The sequence below is a fragment of the Macrotis lagotis genome, chromosome 1, assembly GCF_037893015.1.
Source record: "Macrotis lagotis isolate mMagLag1 chromosome 1, bilby.v1.9.chrom.fasta, whole genome shotgun sequence".
In the NCBI taxonomy this organism is placed as follows: domain Eukaryota; kingdom Metazoa; phylum Chordata; class Mammalia; order Peramelemorphia; family Peramelidae; genus Macrotis; species Macrotis lagotis.
In genome coordinates, this window is record NC_133658.1 from 888,238,837 (window position 1) to 888,260,123 (window position 21,287).

General features: G+C 45.4%; 2 protein-coding genes across 3 annotated transcripts in view; one reads left to right on the forward strand and one right to left on the reverse strand.

Annotated features, from left to right (window-relative positions):
• Positions 1-12,100, reverse strand: part of LOC141509230 (espin-like) — a 59,057-nt gene extending 46,957 nt beyond the window's left edge. The window contains exons 1-2 of the mRNA XM_074218596.1: positions 11,807-12,100; positions 6,500-6,693 (exon numbers count right to left, since the gene is read on the reverse strand). Coding sequence (XP_074074697.1) covers positions 6,500-6,693; positions 11,807-12,100 — 488 coding nt within the window. The remainder of the gene's footprint in view (positions 1-6,499; positions 6,694-11,806) is intronic.
• HES2 (hes family bHLH transcription factor 2) lies at positions 370-20,957 on the forward strand. Of its 2 annotated transcripts, none has more exons than XM_074218594.1 (9): positions 370-466; positions 2,277-2,316; positions 4,787-4,941; positions 5,357-5,480; positions 16,070-16,331; positions 17,675-17,893; positions 17,981-18,076; positions 18,253-18,349; positions 18,483-20,957. In XM_074218594.1, exons 6-9 carry the CDS (start codon positions 17,798-17,800, stop codon positions 18,761-18,763), a joined length of 570 nt encoding a protein of 189 aa, XP_074074695.1. In that variant the 5' UTR covers positions 370-466; positions 2,277-2,316; positions 4,787-4,941; positions 5,357-5,480; positions 16,070-16,331; positions 17,675-17,797; the 3' UTR covers positions 18,764-20,957. The 2 variants fall into 2 exon arrangements, with proteins under 2 accessions (XP_074074695.1, XP_074074696.1); XM_074218595.1 differs by lacking the exon at positions 370-466 and adding an exon at positions 1,105-1,397.
• The last annotated feature ends 330 nt before the right edge of the window (positions 20,958-21,287 follow it).

Here is a 21,287-nt window from a genome sequence, read left to right on the forward strand (position 1 = left end):
CAGAAATGAATTATTATTATTTATTTTCAGGCGGTGGCCGGAAGATAGCAACATTTCCCTTTGGCAGATGGTGTTGTGTGACTGGAGGAGACCCAAAGCCCACAGTCTGAGAAGAAAGAGCTTGTCTCAGAAAGAGGTGGAGGTCCTTTTCCCCCTTTGTCCCTTCCACCCCTCCCCCCATGCTAGAAACAAGGAGAGATGGGCTTTGGAGGCCCCTGCTCCCAGGCAGCTTCCCTGGGAGCTGGTTTTCTCTCCCTTGTGCTCCCAGGGGAACTGCTGGGGGTTGCCCCATTCACATGGATTAGCTTTCCTCTGCAGGGGATGGAAAAGTGGGAGTAGAAGGGGGGGGCATTCTGGTTGCCCAGGGGACCACAACAAACAATGCCTGGTGGAAAATGGCCCTGCTGAGTTGCCACAGCCAGAGCTGATTAAGAATGAATGAGCCCAAGGCCGGAGTGGCCCTAAGGTGTGTGATCAGGTTTAGGGGTACTAGATTAGGGCAGAGTAAGTCTGATGACAGGCACAGTCCTTCTGCCCTGGGTCTGGGCTGCTTCCTCTCTCTTTCAACTCTCATGAGATGGGGGGGCTGAGCCCCCTACAACTTTGTCTTGAGAAACCTCTCTCCTCTGGTCCCTAGTAGACTCCCAAATAGTTCAGATGGGATCTGGTGTTACTTTTCAAGTGGCAAAGGATGGGGGTAGGGAGGGATTTTCTAGGGAATGGAACAAGTTGCCTTCTCAATTTTCTAGAAAATTCTCCCATCTAGAGAGACTAACAATCATGAATTGTTAGAATTGGAAGGAACCTGAAAATCCAATCCTCCTTCCTTGCCCATCTTATTTTACAGAGATGGAAACTAAGGCACAGAAAGGGGATAATAGCTTGTTTAATGTCTCAGTCAGTTGAGATGGAAACTAAGGCACAGAAAGGGGATAATAGCTTGTTTAATGTCTCAGTCAGTTAGCGACAAGCAAATCTCCTGACTTAAGAGTCTCCAAATTTGTTTCACTGCACGAGAGAAAGGGAATGATGCCAGCTAGAGCTGGATGAAAACACTTGCTGTGAGCTCGGGTGCAGTCCTGATTTCTTTCCAGAACCCTGTCACTAGGTTCACCTGCACTTGCCCCTGGAGGCTGATCTAATTCGCTGAGTTTGATATGTGTCTTCTTGTCAGCCAAGGGAGAGGTCCTGAACCTCTACTTTTTCTCCCAAACCAACCTCCCTAAGAATTTAGAAGGCAGTGTGAGCTAGTGGCAAGAGCTTGGGACTTAAACTCTGACCTGAAGCTGCTTGTTGACTTGGACCCTTCTGAACTTCCGTTTTCTCTTTGTAACCTGAGATCACTGAATTACTTCCTGTATGGACATTTTAGCTCCAACAATCTGTGATTTGAAGGAGTAAGCAGCATCTTTATTTTTGCTTGGATCTGCACTGGGGTTGAGATGTTGAGAATGTCGAGAGGCTGAGGGAGATTTGGGTCAACTGAGTGGGGGGGGGAGGTTCACAGTTAACTTAGCAGGTTTATCTGGTCTGGAACCCTGGTACTAGGACTGAGCTTCTGTAAGTCATTTAGCAGGATCAGACATCTACTTCAGCTTTGCTTCCACTGGGGGGCTCTTGCTCTCTTTCTCTAGCCCCCCCCCATCCTTATAGTTAACCTAGATCCCCTTTCTTAATGTAATTTGGAGGGAGGGGAGGACAGAAGAAAGGAGAGGAGGAAAGTAGAGGAGAGAGGAGGAGGGGAAAAGAAAAAAGGGAGAGAGGGAGAGGGGAGGGAGAAGAAAGAAGAAGGGAGAGAGGGGCAGCTAGGTGGCACAGTGGATAGAGCATTGGCCCTGGAGTCAGGAGTCCCTGAGTTACAATGTGGCCTCAGACACTTAATAGTTACCTAGCTGTGTGACCTTGGTAAGTCACTTAAATCCACTACTTTGCAAAAACCAAAAAAAAAAGGAAGGGGGGAGAGGAGGGAAAGAGAAGAGAGAGGAGACAGTATAATAGAAGAAGAGAGGAGGAGAGGAAAAAGGGGGAGAGAGGAGGGAAGGGAAAGGGAAAGGAGGAAAAACTGGATTATAGAATGGCATAGATATATATCCTCGTGAAAGTCTCCAGCTAGTTCTTGCTTCCAGCACCTTCTTTACTACTCCAGATAGAAGGGGTGGGGTATAGCAGCAGGGACTGGAGAAGGAAAAGATACAAGCCTAATCATCAAGAAGTTCTTTCTGGAATCTCTTTTAAGCCCTTGCTGTTGTAATATGCATTCATTTGTTCCATTATAGAGAGAAGCTACACACAAGGACTCCTCCCACATAAACATAGGTGAGTCCCTGCTCAGTCTTCCCTTTCCTAGGCACCCCAGGTTCCAGGAAGGCAGAAATTTTGACTTGGTTGGGGTGGGGGTGGGGTGAGGGTTGGAGGGGGTTATGTTCCCAGAACTCCTCCCAGGCTTTAGCCATTAGTGCCCCTTGGTGCCTTCTAGGGCCTCCCACTTCTTGCAAAGTTGAGATCAGGTTCCCAGCATTTGTAAGAGAGTGGGCCCTCACCCAACCTCCTGACTCACTCAGCCTTGAGAGGCTTGGGGAAGGGGGGGTGGGGAAACCGTGCCTGGAGAGTGTTCCAAGCCTCTGAATAATTCATGGACCTGCTGAACCAGACCTTGGAGGAAGCCAGAGTACTGGCTGTCTTCTGAGTAGCTGAGAGAAAAGTGCCTCTATGGGGCAGTCTCCATCCTACACTTCCAAAGCCCTGGGTACAGAAGCATCTTAAAGACTCAGACCAAGGATAAAATGGAAAAGCTAGAAGCTTCCTGGGTTTCCCAGGAAATTGGCCTCCAAGCCCATTAACTCAGCCCTGTTCCTATACCCCTCCAGGCTCACCTACACCACCACAACTCAATCATTATATCAGTCTTTGGTTGGGGAGGGAGGTCCCCAGGTCATCTTCCTCAACCCCTCATTTTCCCTGTGGGCAGGATTTTGAGATGGTTGAAGAAATCTTCCTTCCAGTCACAAGCACAGGAGACTGAAGTTTGGTGGAAAGAAGAATGAAATACTGGGAAAGTGGGTGCTCAGATAATCTCCTGGAAGGGACCTGAGAGGTTATTGGGTCTAACCACCTCTATTTCACTTGACGAAAATGAGGCTCAGAGAGTTACTTGTTATTTTGTATATGCTTTATGTGATACAAGATAACTCCCCAAGTAATATAAGCACTTTGAAGTGCTCTTTCCTCTGGGCATCCCCAATACCTAGCATCTAACAGGAACTGAGTCAATATTTATTTCATTGAATTAAAAATATTAATATTGTGCTATAAGAAATGACAAGTAGAGGGGTGGCTAGGTGGTGCAGTGGATAAAGCACCAGCCTTGGAGTCAGGAGTACCTGGGTTCAAGTTTGGTCTCAGACACTTAATAGTTACCCAGCTGTGTGGCTTTGGTTAAGCCACTTAACCCCATTTGCCTTGCAAAAACCTAAAAAAAAAAAAGAAAAAGAAAAAAAAAGAAATGACAAGTAGGATAATTTCAGAAAAACCTGGAAAAGTTTATATGAACTGATACAAAGTGAATCAAGCAGAACCAGGAAACTTAAGACATAGCAACAGCGATACTGAATGGTGAAGAATTGTGAATGATTTGGCTATTCTCAGCAATACTATGAGCCAAGACAATCTCAAAGGACTAATCAAGAAATATATACTATCTGCTTCCACAGAAAGAACTGATATTGTCTAGATACAAACCAAAACATTGTTCACTTTCTTTTTTTAATTTCTTTTTTCTTTTTTAGGTTTTTGCAAGGCAAACGGGGTTAAGTGGCTTGCCCAAGGCCACACAGCTGGGTAACTATTAAGTGTCTGAGGCTGCATTTGAACCCAGGTACTCCTGACTCCAGGGCCGGTGCTTTATCCACTACATCACCTAGACCCCGTTCACTTTCTTTCTTTTATTTTTTAAAAATTTGAGCCTTGTACAAAATGACCAGCATGGAAATGTTTTCATGATGTATTGCATATGTATAACCCATATCTGATTACTTAAGGTCTCAGGAATGGGAGAAGGAAAAGAGGGAGAGTAAACTTAAAAAAAACTACATGTTAAAGATTATTTTAACATATAATTGGGAAAATAAAATCTATATTAAATATATTACTTGTTATATTACAATTATATATATATGTATATGTATATATATATATATATTTTTTTTTTACTTGTCCAAAGTAACAAGATTTAATTGCAGAGCTAGGATTTGAACCCATTTCTAATGACTCTAAATCTATTCGTAGCTTCCTTCAGGTTATCAGTTTAAATCTTTCTTCAAGCCTTCTCCTTGAAGCCTAGACTTTTCTAATCCCACTCCCTTTAACAGTGTAATGAAATTTATGGTCTCTGTTTTAGAGAAATTTTTTAAATGTTCAAAATGAAATATATAGCATTACAAACCAAAGTTTAGTTAAAATAATAATAATAATAATAATAATAATAAATTTTTTTCCCATTCAGGTTAACTCCCTAAAATCTATTCAAGTTTCCAGGCCTCAGGTTAAGAATTCTTTCAATAATCATCCTCAAATTATCTTGTATTTATTTATTTTTGGATTTCTTTTGTAGCCTCTCTAGTTTTTTTTTAAGGGAAATTTTAAAGGGAAATCTTGATATTCACATGGTTTACCACTGTGCCTTACACACAGTAATGATTTATGGTTCATTGAATTGAAGTGAGAGGTGGTTCTGGTCCTGGAAGTCTCAGCTATTTGTGGAAGAGGTTTTTCCTTTCAATCTTTCTAGGTCTGACATTTTTGAGGTAGCAATTCTCCCTTCCTTGATCTATGGAGTCTCTGTTCATCCCTTGCTAAAAAGCCCCCAGTCCTGTAAACCTGAAGGACAAAGAAGCTTCCTTATCAGTGACTTCACACATGTGGCAAGATCAAAGCTGGTGGCAGGTGAGATTCATGGTGGGCTGGCACTCATCAGCCCAGAACATCTGGAAGCCAGCCAACCACAGCATTCCTAACTCAATCAGCACCTGGCCTAACTTGGGCTGTGGGGGAGGTCACTCAGCATGAGAAACTATTTTCTCTTGAGTCTCACCCTGATGACCTCCAGAGAACAGCCAAAACCAGTCAAAGTGACTGGTGAAATAGCAAACTATTTCAAAACTCAAACCCCAAAATTATGAGGAGGAGGGAAATCAATCTCATGTCTATTAAAATGGGGGCACCAAGTTTTCTTTGTTCCCTCCAAGAAATTCTCAGTGAGGTTTTTAAAATAAGCATTTACCAAAATTATTTTAGTGATAATCTCATCATGAATGTGATTAATTGACATAATTGATTTGACTTTCAATTTTTTTTGAAGACCATTGAGATGGGGTAAACAGAAGTCGAGTCCTGTAGCTGCCTAAAACTAAAGAAATCTGTTCCAAATAGGTTTTGAAATGGCTGATTAGATAATGCTGCCACAAATCCACATTGATTTTAAGGTAAGAGAAGATGATGCTCCATCATGTTCCTATCCCCTGCTGCTTGCAAATTGGTAATCCCAAAGCTTGGAGGATGTGGAGAGTAGGATCCTGGAATCAACTATTACCAGTAGTGATTTGAATAGTATAAATGGGTAAAAGACTGAAAAAAGTATTTGGCAAAGCTCTTCCTAGGTAGTTCAGCATTTAAGAGGACTGGGGAGAGGAGACAAGGCATGGTCAGACAAGGGCAGATGGGAAAGATTACCAGATTCAGAGTCTGGCTAAGATATTATTTCTGTTACTCCCTATGTGACAACAGGAAATCCATTTAATATTTTTGGTCTCAATTTCCCCATCTGTAAAAAGAAAGGGTTGGATTAGATGGCTTTTAAGGCCCTTTTCAACTTCATCATTGGCCTCCCTGTTCCCCTGCTGGATAAAAGGATGATTCAAGAGTATTGGACAATGAGTGTGTCATTTTAGTGCTCACTCTCTTCTAACACTTAGGCTCAGTGCTTTAGACCAACATTGCATATTAGCATGACCTAGCAATAATTTTTGTAGAAGTAGGCTATCCCAAATATGGGCTTTATTATGAGAATGAGCCTGGTAGGAGAGTTTGGAACATTCTTTTGTGACCTTAGCAGTTGAGCTATTTGAGATTAGAAAAGAAGAAAGGATAAGATTGAAAATCAGCCATTCATTAGAAGGGCAGAGGGAAGAACAACATTTCAAACAAAGAAAGGGGATCCAGGCTGGGGAAGGGGCAACATTCAACTGGTAGGATGGTTCCTACAATAAAGAAAGATTCGTCTGTCTCCATGCAAAGCTTTTGAGAGACTCTTACCAAACTTCACACCTAAATTCTAGCAACATCTGGAGTACTTGAGGAGTGGTGGCTTCCAAAGCAACGCTCAAACTAAATCTAAGCCTGGAAATCCCACAAGAAGTGAGGCTCTTAGCAAGAGGGACAGGATGAACATTTCCCAAACCTGGGTGTGCAAAAATTTGTGTCCTTGAATTTGGGGGGCTCTTACTTTGGATAGTGGCTTGCAAGAAGTCGAAGTGAGGGGAAGTCTCCCTTGGCGGCAGCATAATGAATGGGCAGGGCTCCAGTGTCTGTGGCTGAGGCAGGATCGCTCTCTCCATAGCGAAGTAGCCAGTCCACTATCTCAGGGTGACCAAACCGGGCAGCCAGATGTAGGACTGTGGCACCAGAATTGTCTTTATCCTGTAGAGGAGTCAAGGAAACAAATATTTATCAAATGCCCCTTGTGTGCCAGAAACTCTGCTATGTAATTTATAAAAATTATCTCATTTGATCCTCAAAACAACTTTGGGAGGCAGGTGCTATTGTTGTACTCATTTTATAGATGAGGAAACAGGCATTCAGAGGTTAAGTGGTTTGCCCAGGGTCATATAGCTAATAGGTATCTGAGACCAGATTTGGGCTCAGGTTTTCCTGACTCTAAGTCCAATGCTCTAACCACTGAGCCAGAAGGTTTGACTGATAGTGCTGAAGTTGACATGTCACCAATGAGCTCTTCTGTTTTGACAGGCATGTGAGGTCGGTATGCTTAAGTCTCAAACTCTAAATTATATATACCCATAACAGGATAGCCTGAATCTTAAAAGTATCCCCACCACTGAAAACTCCAATTGGATCTTCTCTTGCTGATTTGCCCTTCCCCTGACTCTCCTACCTCACTGGAGAGAAAGAGTGGTCTTCTAGTCCTATTGGGAAATGGGTCTTCTTGCCAATGAATGGATCTGTTTTAGGTTGGACCCTACTTGAAAGTAAAAAATAATCATTGGTAAATGCAAAAAGTGGAGGGACTATGAGGAAAAGAGAAATACTAACACAGTGAAGCTGGGATTTGTTCTGAAATTTTGGAATTATGCTAGAAAAGTAACTGATCTTTATCTATACCTTTTGTTCTAGCAGTATCTCTAGTTGGCATAAACCCCAAGAAGACAAAAGAGAGGGAAATGGACCAGACAAATTATTATAGGAACACATTTTGTAGGAGTAAGAGCTAGAAGGATGTGGGTGCCTACTGATTAGGAAATGGCTGAATAAATTATGTAATTGTAATAGAATATCCTTGTGATATAAGAAAAGAATATGAAAAATTAAGAGAAAATTAGGAAATCTAAGGTGAACTGATGCAGAACAAAATGATCAGAAGTAGGGAAACAATTTTCCACAATATCACAATAATATAAATAAAACCCATATTGATCCCAGAACTCTAATTTTGACTTCAGAATATTGGCAATGAAGCAAGAACCTATCTATCTCTTGGCATGGAGATGGTGGGCTTTAGGTGTGGAATGAGGCACCATCCTCATCCTCATTTCATCCTCATCACCACAGCTAGAATTTCTGTAGACTTTCAAAGTTTGCAAAACTCTTTCCATATTTTATTTCATTTGAACCCTGTGAGGTAGGTGTTAGTATTATCTCCATTTTGTAAATGAGGAAATTGAGACAGAGGTTAATCAGATATGATCAATGAGTCAATATATTTTGATTAACTTATTTGTTACAATGGAAGGTTCTATTAGGATTAGAGAGTTCTATTGATAGTGATTTTTTTAAAGGCATCATTGGAGGCAGCTAGGTCGTGAATTGGACTTGGGTTCTGGAATCAGGAGTAAATTTACTAGCTGTGTGACCCTAGACAAGTCACTTAACCATGACTAACTCCAAAACAAAACAAAACAAAAAAGGGCTTACTAATACATTAATAAAAAGAAATGTAACCAGAGAGCTAATTGATAGAACATATATTTAGAGAATAAGGTATCACTTAGACTGAGGTTCCACCTAAATATTATAAAAAGAAATGAGTTGCAAAGGGGAGACAACCTGAGGACAAAGAAATACAGATTGGTATATATTCCTTATGGGACTAAAGACAGATACTGAGCAATGTAGGCAGCCCATCTTAGAGATGAAATTCAGGTAGAAGATGGGAAGAATAATAAACAATATAAAGGAAAAAAACACTAAAAAATCCCAACACACATCAAGGCAAACAAATTTTCTCCAGGGTAAAACTTAAATAGTGAAATGTAATTTCTTTCTCTCAGATGAGAGGTTGTGACATACAGGTATAGAAAGGAACACTAGACATGGTAAACTGTCCCTTTATTTTACTTAACCGGATTCTTTTGCAGGAGTAATCACTGGGAAGTAAGAGTGATTTTTTTTTAAGTGTCAGTGAAATATTTTTAAAAGAAGGTCTAAAAAGGCACAAAACAGTCATTCAAAATGTATAATCAAGGGGGCAGCTAGGTGGCGCAGTGGACAGAGCATTGGCCCTAGAATTGGCCCTGGAGTCAGGAGTACCTGGGTTCAAATCTGACCTCAGACACTTAATAATTACCTAGCCATGTGGCCTTGGGCAAGCCACTTAACCCCATTGCCTTGAAAAATCTAAAAAAAGACGTATAATCAAAGACCTATTTGCCCCCTCCCCCAATCCAATTTGTAAATAAAGTTGAACTAAGACTGATTTAAAGTTGAAAAATATGCCTGATGATCTGGGCTTTTAAAGGCTACACCAGCAGAGTGCCCTCTGATTGATTCTCCAGAGTTAGAAATACTTCTTTCTCACACTAGCTCTGTGGCTCTCAAGTCCACTTCACTCTGTAGGTTGACCATTTGGTGACGGATTCTTTGACTACACTAGTCTATGAATATATTTTGATTGATTTTTAAAATAAGCAGTTCAAAGATGACTGTTAATGAAGTATATATTTATTCAATTATACACCCAATTCACTTTTAAAATTCTCACTGAATTTTTAGAAATCCTCATTTTTGGGGGGGGGGGTTGGATTAAATCTGTGACTCCAGTATAGAGAACTCCCTGATGGGGAAAGGACTAATAGAGATGAACACATTTTCTGCAATTTATACAGGAAGAAAATTGCCTGCAGGCACCAGGAGGTTAAGGACTTGCCTGGGGTCACAGAGATTGTGTGTGTCAGAAGCTGAGCCTCCTGACTCTCAGGCTTAGCTCTAGCCACTAAAACATGCTGCATTTCCCTTTCATGAACTTCTTTTATAAATTTTATTTACATATGCATATGCTTATTTTATATAGTTTATATAAAACGACTTCCATTTTTTGGAAACCCAGAATAAAACTTCTCTTTGGGCTTTTGCACTTGTAATTATTGTTCTGAAGAGGTATTTGGGGGTAGCTAGCTGTAGGATGATGATTGAAATTAATAATAGTAGGGTCAGTCAGGGCATGAGATATGACCAGCCACTGAGGCTTAGCCGAGCAGCAACCCTGGAACTGCTTTTAACTTTTGCCCTTTGTTTCTGTGGCCTAAACCTCAGAGACTGCTTTAGGAGTACTGTGGATACTTGCCATTTTAGCCATCTGGATTCCTCTGAGCCCAGAAACAGTAGCACGGGGATCACAGAGTTCCATGTACGAGGGGAGGACAGTCCAGGACAAAAGAGTGGAAAAGTTCTCACTACTAACTCCTTGTCCTTGTCTGACCCTGTCAGTCCATTCACTTTTCTTGTAGTGGAGACTAGTATCTCTCACCCTTAGTTGCCTCCAGTTCTTGATGGATTAGAGGGAAAGGTTTTGGTTGTTTGTTGTAAGTTAATTGTGGTCTTAGAGTCAGGAAACTGAGGTTCAAATCTAGCTTTGAACCTTCTGTGTATGATTCTGGGTAAATTACTTAGAATCTTTAAACTTTTTCATCTATAAAATGGTAATAATATTTGCCCTGCTATCTCACAGTGTTCTTGGTGAGGAAAGCATTCTAGAAGTCCTAAAATATCATTTAATGTGAATTGTTGCCTTTATAAAGTGAATGAATCTTTTAAGAAGACCTTTCTATGTCACCAAGTCTTTGGTTCTCTCTACCCCAGAGGTGGGAGTGGAGGAAGAGAGTATTCAGATGAGCTTAACCAGAAAGGCTCTGGTGACCCCCACCTGTCACTCGTTGTTTCTTAAGCAGCTAATGGTACATCCTAGGCTGCCACCTGCCAATCTTCACCCGGCAAGCTGTTTATCTCCTAAGACTTTGTATGACAGTGGTAATGAGACTGTAGTCATTCCTTTCCATTGGTCCTTTCTCCTTGATCCTTGGGATGGGAAATGCCTCTTCTGTCAGCCCCTCATGTTGGAACTGAGCAGAGGACAGGGAAGACCTATGTTCTCATTCCCTTTCCTCTCTAGGGAGAAAAATTAGGTTACAATGAATGGCAACAGCTACCTGGTAGGGGAAAAGAAGTAATCAAAAAGGTCTATATGGCTTCAGGGGCTGTAGAAAGGCCGAAGAAAAATCTCTTCCATGAAGGTCCCCTATTCTGGAGCTTCTGAGTTCTGGGTAAAGGACTGCATCATAGGACCAACTCTGAGATCTGACCAAACCTGGATCAAGACATTGCACTGCTGCTTGGAAAAAAAAAAAAAGAGTATGGTGGGCCTAGATGGACTGCATTAATTTAAGGTCCTGGTTACCTGGTAAATCAAGTTTGACTTCCCCAAGGCTTAGGGTGGGTGATAGGATTGAAGCTGGTGGCTAAGATATCTGTGGAACTCAAAAGCACCAAGGTTCAAGAATATTTGAGAGAGTACCAATTCCTACCTGAAGTTTTAAAGTATGTGAGTCAGGGCAGCTAGGTGGCACAGTGGATAGAGCACCGGCCCTGGAGTCAGGAGTACCTGAGTTCAAATCCGGCCTCAGACACTTAAGAATTACCTAGCTGTGTGGCCTTGGGCAAGTCATTTAACCCCACTGCCTTGCAAAAACCTAAAAAAATAAAGTATGTGTGTCATTGCCCCCCCCCCCCCCATCTTTCCTCTGCTACGGTTGTTAGGAGATAAAGTTCTATCATCAGAGCCGAAGCAGGACAACTTTTTCTACCTCTCTCTGAGTCCTAGGGCCATCCCCTGGGGATGATGGGTATTGCTCCTTCTGTCACAAACCATTTGTTGAATATTTGCTACAGTTATGAAATAAAATGCAAGACTGGCATGGAGGTGAGGGTGGGTGGAAAGGAAGAAAAAGCAGTGGACAGAGGAACGAATTTCTAGGCTTAGGAAATCAATTTGGAGTCCTTTGTGTCTCCCTTCCCCGACTCCAAAGCGGATCTGTCGGGGTATTTTTCTAAGCCCTGGAGATAACTCCGGGGTCGCCTGCTACTCTCCGTGGTCCTGAAGTTCGCCATCCAGCTTGGGAGTGGGAGGAAGGAGTGGGACAGTAGTTCGCGGAGAAAGGGGGAGAGTGGAAGGGGTAGCGGTGCTGGGAGGGCAGCCTGCTTTGGATCCCAGAGGGGTGACAGACGCGCCCCCAACCTCACTCACCTGCACTCCGCAGCCGCCCTGCGTGAGGAGCCACTGAAGGCAGGCGAGGTGACCGGTGGCGGCGGCGTCGTGGGCTGGGGTGGCTCCGTTCCTGGCGCGGGCAGTGGCAGGCAGGTTGGCCTCCTCCACCAGGAAGCGCAGACAGTGGAGTTTGCCCGCCCGGGCTGCGTGGTGGACAGGCAGAGCATCCAGCGGGTCACGCAGAGTGGGCAGCAAGGAGCCGGACCGCTGCAGAGTCTTCAGGGTCTCCAAGTCCCCCTGACGCGACGCCTGCAAGGCCTGCTCCAGGGCCATGGTGGCCCTCAGCGTCCCGGGGGCGCCATGCGCTGGGGACCCGCACCCTGGTTCGCGGGGCCGAGTCTCAGGCTGCTGACTCCGGTAGCTCTGGACTCCTGGGCTCCCCACTCGCAGGGATGTGACTACTGTGCCCCAGAACTTCGACTCTGGCCTCGTCCGATCCCTGCCCGCGCTGCTGGGATGCTGTCGGGCTTTGTCCGGGACTCGGAGGCGAAGGCGTTGCGTGACCCTTCTCTTCTCCCACTAGTCCGCTCGGTCCCTGCCTCCGCTCTCTGTGGCCCTAGACCCCGGACCGCCGCCAAGGCTAAGCAGGTCCCGCCCTCCCCTTTCTCTGACTCCTCCCAGCACAGCCGGAGGCTAAGTTTAACCCAGCCTGGGAGGAGGGGAATTTAGACAGCTCGAGAGCGGGACTCCAGAGCCACCCCACCCGCAGGCTTCCAGATCCACGGTTGGCAGGCCCAACTCTTGGTTGATGATTGGAAAACTGCCCTCTGGGGCTACGTTTGGGAAAGGACAAGGCAGACCCCTTTAATCTAGAGTCCACGACTCCAGTCACCAGGGATCCACTGCTGGGGGAGCTGAGAAAACCTTGGCTGCAAGGGAGAGATCTGGCTCCGGGCAAACAACTTGGTCTCTCAACCCCTTTCATACTTATAGAAAGGGAGGAGACTGCCAAAGGCAAATGAGGTGTCACTGAACCGTAACTGCGAGTTGGAGCTGGAGGAGTTACTGATGACCATTCAGTTCCAAACCCTCATTTTCACAGAGGAGAAAAGAGGGTCTCAGGGAAAGGGCACGTGATTTAAAGACAGTCAAGGGAACCCAGGCTACTGACCTTCTAGACTCCCCAATCTTTAGTGGCATTTTTGGGGGGAGGGGTCAGATTTGGGTTAGAATGCAAGAAGAATCCTGCTTGATTGAGTTCACTCCCTGGGGACCTAAAACAGCTTCCAGTAGAGGTGAGGGACACACACAAAAAGCAGGAGAGACTTTTCTGGAGGACAGTTTGCATGACTAGAGAAAGTGGTTGGTAAATGCTGACCAGGAGTCGTTATGGACCACTACTGTATACCTATCTTGTAGTTCTGACTCCTTGACCCTAAAGATGGCCTCGTTGAGGCCACAGTGTCCTGGTGTTTGAGGAGGACCATTTTGGGCTCTACTTGGTGAAGAGACAAATTCAGGGAAAGCATAGTTGTCATAGAAAGAACCTCCAAAGCAAGCCCCTGTACCAGATTCATTCAGATGGGACCTGCCATGATCTGCAAAACCCCAAGGTCTGTCCAGGGCTTTCTCTCTTCTCCTTTTCAGTTTCCTTTGGCAGTACTCCAATAAGATCACAACCTCCTATGGGTGTCTCCCCAAACTCTTTCCATTGCCCTTTCTCCCTCTATTCCAGTTCGTTTGGTGATCAAACTAACTTCAATGCCTTCAGCTATCCCATCTGTCCCAATGATTCCCAGGTGTACATATCCAGTCTTAGTCTCTTTCTTGATCTCCAACAGGCAATTGGAATTGGCAGCAGCAAATGCCTCTTAGACATCTCAGGTCAGATGTCCTCGAAACATCTCAAACTCAAACTGTCCAAAACAGAATTATTTTCCCCTCTCTCCAATACTCCCACTTTCTCAACTTCTTTCTTTCTATGTAGGGCAAATCTATCTTCCCATTTACCCAGACTGACAATCTGGGTATCATGATTGACTCCTCACAATTCATCCCACCTATCCAATTTATTGTCAAGTCTTGTAATTTCTCTCTTTGTAAAAGTTCTATCCATTCCTGTCTCTATAGTCACGTAGCAGTCAATGTGGAGCAGGCAGGGGAAGGAGGGTTTTAGCATTTAAGTGATCAGCTATTATTCATATATTTATACACACATACATATATATATATATATATATATATATATATATATTAGCTGAGTTTTGTAGGAATTGAGGAATTCTAAGAGGCAGAGGTGGAGTGGAAATAAATTGCAGGCTTGAGGGATAGTGAAAAGACTTGATGAGGGAGATGAATGTGGTGTATGAGGAACAGTTAGAAGGCGTTTGTGTACCATAATGCTTGAAAGGGAATAGTGTGTCATTAGGATGGGAAAGTGACTTGGATCCAGGTTGGGAAGGCCTTTAAATCCAAAATGGAGGAATTGAGATCTGATCCTAGACTTCAGATGAAGGTATTAGAGTATGCAGAACCCTTCATTTTCAGAGCAGTTGTTGCTTTACCCCAGACTGTAGAGTGTTTTTGATATTCTCCACCACCTTTTCCATGGTCACCTTCTGGTCTAGGTCACATTCATTTACTAGTGCCCTCATGTGGCTCTTTGACTACCCAAATACCTTGTTTTGGTGCCCCAGTCAAGATAATTAGCTCCTAATATGCGGTTTCTCTTTTCAGAATAGAGAACTCATTTAAAATTTTACTCCCAAGGTTAATGGCAAAGCAACCTGGTTATTCATAACAAATATATTTAATGCTTAACAAGGAGGAGGTTTTGTTTTATGGGTTGAGGGGGATGCAAAGATAAAGAAGCTTTAGCTTTATCTGATGTGAATGATTGAAAGGTTTTACCATTCCTTGAGGTGCTTCTATTGTTTTCTTTAAAAAGAGCTAATTGAGCATTAAGCCTAAAGATATTCTGATTGGAAGAATCTGTATGTGTGGTTCTTCTGTCACCTGCCTAAAGAACAAGGATTAATAACTTGGCAGCTCACTTCTTTTTTTTTTAGATTTTTTTTTGCAAGGCAATGGGGATAAGTGGCTTGCCCAAGGTCACACAGCTAGGTAATTTTTAAGTGTCTGAGGCCAGATTGGAACTCAGGGACTCCTGACTCCAAGGCTGGTGCTTTATCCACTGCTCCACCTAACCACCCCCAGCTCACTTCTGAATGATTGTTGGAGACAGTTTTGAGTGTCCATAAGGGTGTGAGTCAATTAGTGTGTAGGTACATGTAAATAATATTTTTGTCCTAAACTTGTACTTTAAATGGTTCATAATTAATTTCAGAAATAAGGGGCAGCTAGGTGGCACAGAGAATAGAGCACCAGCCCTGGAGTCAGGAGTCCCTGAGTTCCAATCTGGCCTCAGACACTTCATAATTGCCTCAATGTGTGACCTTGGGCAAGTTACTTAACCCCATTGCCTTAAATAAATAAAAAAAATTTTAAAAGAATTAAAAAATAATTTCAAGGGGGTCTACTATGGATGTCCAGATTGGGAAATGCATGAGACAAGCCTAGCAAGTCATACCTAGAGAGTGAGGCACCTATAAAACCTGCTTATCCTTCCTGTGAAAATTGGTCTTTGCTGGCTGGTCTCCCTACTTCATGTCTCTTCACACTAATCTATTTTCCACTCAGCTGTCAAAGTGATCTTCCTAAAATGAGGGTCTGATCATATCACTCCCTTATTCAATGAACTCTAGTGGCTTCCTATTACCTCCAGGATCAAATATAAATTCCTCCCTTTGGCTTTTAAAGCAGCCCTTATAACCTGGTCCCTTCCTACCTTTCATTCCTCCCCACCCTTACTCTTGGGTCCAGTGTTGATAGCTTCCTTGCCATTCCTCATACAGAACATTTTCATCTCCCAGCTTTTGCTCCCATCCTTGAAGCTTTGTCTCTTCTTGTCTTTGACTCTCTGGCTTTTTTCTAAATTCCACTTTGTGTATGAAGCCTTTCCCAGCCTTCCCTCTGATAATACTCCCAATTTATCCTACATCTGTGCTGTTTGTACATGGTGGCTTGCAATTCTCCCTCATTAGACTGTGAACTCCTTGAGAGCAGGAATTGTTTGGCTTTGTATCTTCAGCACTTACTAGCACATAGTAGGCTCTTGATAAATGCTAGTTGATTGAGTGACTGAAGGTCTGGTTTATTCCAGAATGTCGTTCCCTGAAACCCATCCCTCTTCCAGTCTGACAGTCCTTGCTTCACCACTCACTGTTCCTATTTCCTTTAAAGATCCGCAGACAGAACCTTCCAATAGCCAAAGGGAGGGAATCTCGGGTCGCTCAGCACCTGGACAGCGCCTGGACCTTTTTGGGGAGAATCTTGTTTTCAGTTGAAGCCCGGAGACTTTGGAGGCCAGGACTGCCTGGAGATCCCCCAGGCTAACAGGGGAAGCCCGTAGAACTCGGTCTGGAAAATGTACGTCACGAGGGGACGTTCCTGGATTACCGAACAGCTGTGAGCTTCGGCTTCAAGCACAGCTTGGATTCAGAATGTGAGCGCATCCCTAAATCCATCGCTTCAACCGTTGATTTATTCCCATGTCTCCCCTCCCCCTCCATTTCCCCCACTCACCTCTGAGGCTTAATCCCGCTCTAAATACTGGGGAGAGGGGGCGGAGGGAGGGAGAATTAGTTCCAGAACCGCCCAGCACAGATGAGTTGGGGACGCCCAGTCTGTTTGCAATAAGCAACGGAAAAGAGACCTAGATGCAAGGAGGAGTGACCACGCAGGAGCCTTTAAGGGTCAGAGAGTGATCCCAAGAGGTAGAAATCTGTACCTCCTGGAGAGCAGAAGGAGAAAGGGATTGCTACACTGGAAGGCTTTCAGGGTGTGACCTAAGAAGTTCAGGGAACGCCTTCCTGAGGCAGGGTTAAAAATGCTAAGAACAAAGCACAACCAGTTGAGGGCCAAGCAGGAATTAAGCCAAAACCTAGTTTCTGTGAATGACTCCTCTTCTCTCTCTCCCCCCGTCTTAATTTCGCGGAGAAGGTGGAGGGAGAAAGGGGAGAGATGCACCTACACATGTAAGGATAAACCATCGGGAGGCCGGAAGATCCAGGGTCCTGGAGAACAGATACCTAGAGGAAGGAGAAAGTGTGTAAAGAGATCATAAATTTAGAGGAGGGACAGCCCCTATTTCACAATTCTTGTAGTGTGGGAGCACCCTCCTCTTAGCCCCTAGAAGGTGCCCACAGGAGTGTGGGAGCACCCTCCTCTTAGCCCCTAGATGGTGCCCACAGGAGTGTGGGAGCACCCTCCTCTTAGCCCCTAGATGGTGCCCACAGGAGTGTGGGAGCACCCTCCTCTTAGCCCCTAGATGGTGCCCACAGGCGTGTGGGAGCACCCTCCTCTTAGCCCCTAGATGGTGCCCACAGGAGTGTGGGAGCACCTTCCTCTTAGCCCCTAGAAGGTGCCCACAAGGAGTGTGGGAGCACCCTCCTCTTAGCCCCTAGATGGTGTCCACAGGTTCCACAGTAGTGGGAGGCTGGGAGGCAGCAGTGGAAGCTAGATGTAGCTAGATAGTGAAGAAGAGATAAACAAATCTGGGTTTCTACTCAGGGCAGTTCATTCCTTGCTGCCTCATCCCCGGGTCCTAACCTTTGGATTGCCTCACTCCGGCAATCCGGGCCTGGCGTCCCAGTCTGAGCCCTCTGCCCCCCCCCCCCCCGCCCCGGGGCGCCTCCTCCCTGTCTGCACCTTTTCTGCCCCAGGGCGCACTGTCTCGCTTGCTAGCGCGCGAGCAAGGAGCAGCTGGGGCCAGTAACTGTGGCCTCTCTCCCGGGGGATCCACCCCTCCTCGTCCCTCCCAACCTTCTCCCTTCTCTTCCCGGGTAGGAACAAAGCCAAGAGGTGGAGCCGGAGGGCGGGGTGGTTCCTTATAGTCTAGGTGGAGGCGATCGGCTGAGCATTCCGCGTCCCCACCGCCTGGGAGCCCCGGAGCCGCTCGGACCCAGCTGTATGTCTCCCCACAGCGCTGAGCCGGACGCCGGGAGCGCCTTCCACCCTAAGATGGGGGTCCCTCGCAGACCGGGGGACTCCGCAGAGCTGCGCAAGGTAAGAGGCGCAGAAGCCAGAGGTGGGTAGAACTGGGAAAAAGAGTGGCAAGAAACAAGCCTTACCCGGACCCCCCTGTTCCCCCAGACGCTTAAGCCTCTAATGGAGAAACGCCGACGGGCGCGCATCAACGAGAGTCTTAGCCAGCTCAAGGGACTCATCTTACCACTGATTGGCAAGGATGTGAGTGCAGCTGTGGCCCCCTGTGCTGGGGGTTTGGTGGCGGGCGAGAGGGTGGAAATCGGGGATGTCCTTGGAGACGCCCCCGGAGGGCTGGGGATCCGAGGCTCTGGGAGCCCGGTGGACGTGGGGTCCAGCGACTCGGCCTCCTAGAACCCCTGTCCCCTTGCTCCCCATAGAGTTCCCGCTACTCGAAGTTGGAGAAGGCCGACATTCTAGAAATGACAGTCCGCTTCCTTCAGGAGCTGCCCACGTCCCACCGCCACGCGGCTCCTAGTGAGTGCCTTCTGGGTTAACGGGACCCAAGTCCACAGCAGCTTGGGCGCCTTCTCTCACTACCCCCACCCACCCCCTCCAGGTCCTTTCCCTGCGATCTCCGGGTCTGACTCTTCTCCCCTTTCCTTCCCAGCCTTAGCAGACAGCTACAGAGAAGGCTATCGGGCTTGTCTCAGCCGCCTGACCAGGGTCCTGTCCACCTGGAACGTCTTGGATGGAGAGGTGTGCGGCCGCCTCTTGGAGCACCTCCACCGCAGCGCTTCTGGCCAGTTCGCCCTCGGGCTCCCGGACTCTCGTGGCAGCCCCAAGGACTTGGGCTCTGAGTCCCCAGAGAGAATGCCATTGGTCTCTTCTCCTCGAGGATCTGGCTGTCCCCCTGGCCCCCCACCTTCTGGACTCTGGCGCCCCTGGTAGCCCCCTTCGAGGTGACCGGACCTCTTTCGGACCTATATTTATTTGGAATCGCAGGGATAGAAGAAAAGTGGACAGAGAATCTCCTCTGGGGTGAATGGGGTACCTTGGGCCAGATGCCCCATCTATTCTCTAGGCCTCGAGTCCATCTTCTCATTACCACTGCACTTTGTAGCTTTTGGTTTCTTAACAGAGGAAACCAAAAGATTTTTTTTTCCTCTAATAGATTTTGTTTTGTTAAATGTCCCTTCCCCCAATAAAGACTTTTTGCAGAAGTGCTGGATTCTGCTATTGGGGAGGGGGAAGGGCCCCCCACCATAAGAAAAGGAGATTCTGCCCTGACCTTGGACATGTGGACTCCTCCTGGTCCTCAGAGTGAGGCAGAAGATGTACCAGTCCCTAGGACTGGGGCATGGCTGTTGGGAGATCCCTCTTCTAAAGAGGGGCTAGGGATGACCCCCTTCCCCACTTCATCCCCCTGCAGGTTGCAGGATGGCCTTCCTCTACCCTGGCCCCCAGCACCAGGCCAAGAGTTCTCCTGATGAAACCCTGACCCCACCCCAAGGGAGAGAATCTACTACGCATCGGGATCTTTGCCTGGGCCTGTCTCCTCACCTGGGGCAGGTCAGAGCAAAAGCAACAAAATATTGCCTACTTCACATCTGACAGTGGAACCTCTGGGACAGAAGGAAGAGGGACTAGAAAAGAGGGGATGTAGTGACTTAAAAAGCACCAGAATTTAGTGGGCAAATGCAAAAAATCATTTCTGGGTCCCAGAAGGTTTCTGAGCCTGCATGATCAAAGCCCCTGGGTTTCACTCTTTACCTATTTTGCTCTGCTTTGCCAATCAGCTACTCACATTTATCAAGTTACTACCACATTCAGGACCCTGAGGTCTATGGGGCAGTAAAACAGCAAATTCCTGGGATCCAGAAGTCTTTTTTTGCTTAGGACACCTAGAATTTAGCCTCTAGAGTGGGGCTGTTTTGAGAGTAATGGTATTCCAGTCCTAACTCTGAGGCTATGTCTCTGGGAAAGTAGCTAATCCTCAAAAGTCTTTTTCTCTTTTGTTTCTTCTCTACTCTGGGTTGTAGGAAAAGACACTCTTGTTTCAGGATTCCCAAATCTTACTCTTCCCCAGAATCTGAATTTCAACTTTCCTCTGTATCTCTGTACCAGAACTTCCAAATCTCCCAACCTCCTCTGGTGTCTTCAAGCACAGGGAGAAGGAATCTATCAGACTAAGGACATCTTGGTCTAGGTAAGGACCCAGAGAAATATTATCTGAAGTTTTAGTTAGAAGGCAAGAATCTTCCTGGGACCAGGCTATTGTTTGATGTTTTAGGTTATAAATATTTGTACTATAGGTGAGAAATTTGGTTCTCAGATTCCTATGGTTTAAGCTTGGAATTTCTCAAAATTAAAAGGAAGAAGGGTGATTTGTACTTTTTTTTTCTTTCGTGGTCCCTCTTCCTCCTGTCCAAAAGGTTTCACTGTCAGGTAAGGTTTTGCCACTTTTGCTCTGACCTGCCCCAAGTGGGGAGACAGGCCCAGGCAAAGATCCCACTGCACAGCCCATCTTCTCCCTTTAAGTAGGGTAGGGGTTGCCTATTGCTTCTAAAGTCCATTATATTTCTAGTCAGATTTTTGAGGCTAAGAAAGTACATCCTTATCTTTGTCCTTTTTAAAGGCCTTTCATAGCAACCAAACAAATAAAAATTTGCTGCTGCTGACAATGAATTGACCTCTTAGGTCTATCTCTAGTTCCTGAATTCTGTGGATTCAGAGAAAACAATCAAAGACAGGAATGAGGAATTCCCCAGTTGTGGTCTTTGAATTCTTGGGATCAGTAGAGAATTCCCATCTGATGGAGAAAGGAGGAAACACTTTACCTGATTTTCTTCTACCAGCCACTCCCTTCTACCTTTTACTGAATGGGTAGCCAAAAACAAACTGTTGACAAATTCACAAATGGAAAATGCATTCTTTCCCTCCCCTCCTCCTCCTCCCTTCATATAGAAGTCAAAGATTATATTTTTAAAAAATAATTGTATTTTGTTATTTTGTACTTGGGGAGACCTGAGAAACTTTAGTGGAAGATGATTAATTTCTACATGAAATCAGAGAAACAGAAGATTGTACCTGAATGCCTACTTGTACGACTTGCATTTTTAGAAAGAATATAATAAATTCTGTGTATGGGCTTCAAAGCTGTCTTGTGTCTGCTTCTAACCCTCTAGTTCTTTTCATCTCATTAAAAAAAAAGCTACAGTGATTCTCATTTATTTCTTTTCTTCAAGATTACACTTTAACTGGGACATCAAGTGTAGTGAAGAGGATTGTAGGCCCTAGGACTAACTGCTGCTGAGTTCCCTTTCCAGGTCCTGATGGTCTTCTCCCTGAGGTCAAGGCTGTAAGATCAGGTTTGTATACCTTCTGGTGTGTCCTAATTTCAGGATTAACTCACAGTCCCATGATGTGAGTTCCAAGGTAAGGTGGTGGAAGTCCTCAAGCAATATTCTCTCTC

Bases quoted from the DNA above. Each gene is read 5' to 3' on its own strand.
- HES2 (XM_074218594.1), top strand. From the start codon at position 17,798: ATGTCTCCCCACAGCGCTGAGCCGGACGCCGGGAGCGCCTTCCACCCT. The intron at 18,077-18,252 runs GTGAGTGCAGCT...TGCTCCCCATAG, and splicing joins TACCACTGATTGGCAAGGAT to AGTTCCCGCTACTCGAAGTT. The intron at 18,350-18,482 runs GTGAGTGCCTTC...TTTCCTTCCCAG, and splicing joins CCACCGCCACGCGGCTCCTA to CCTTAGCAGACAGCTACAGA.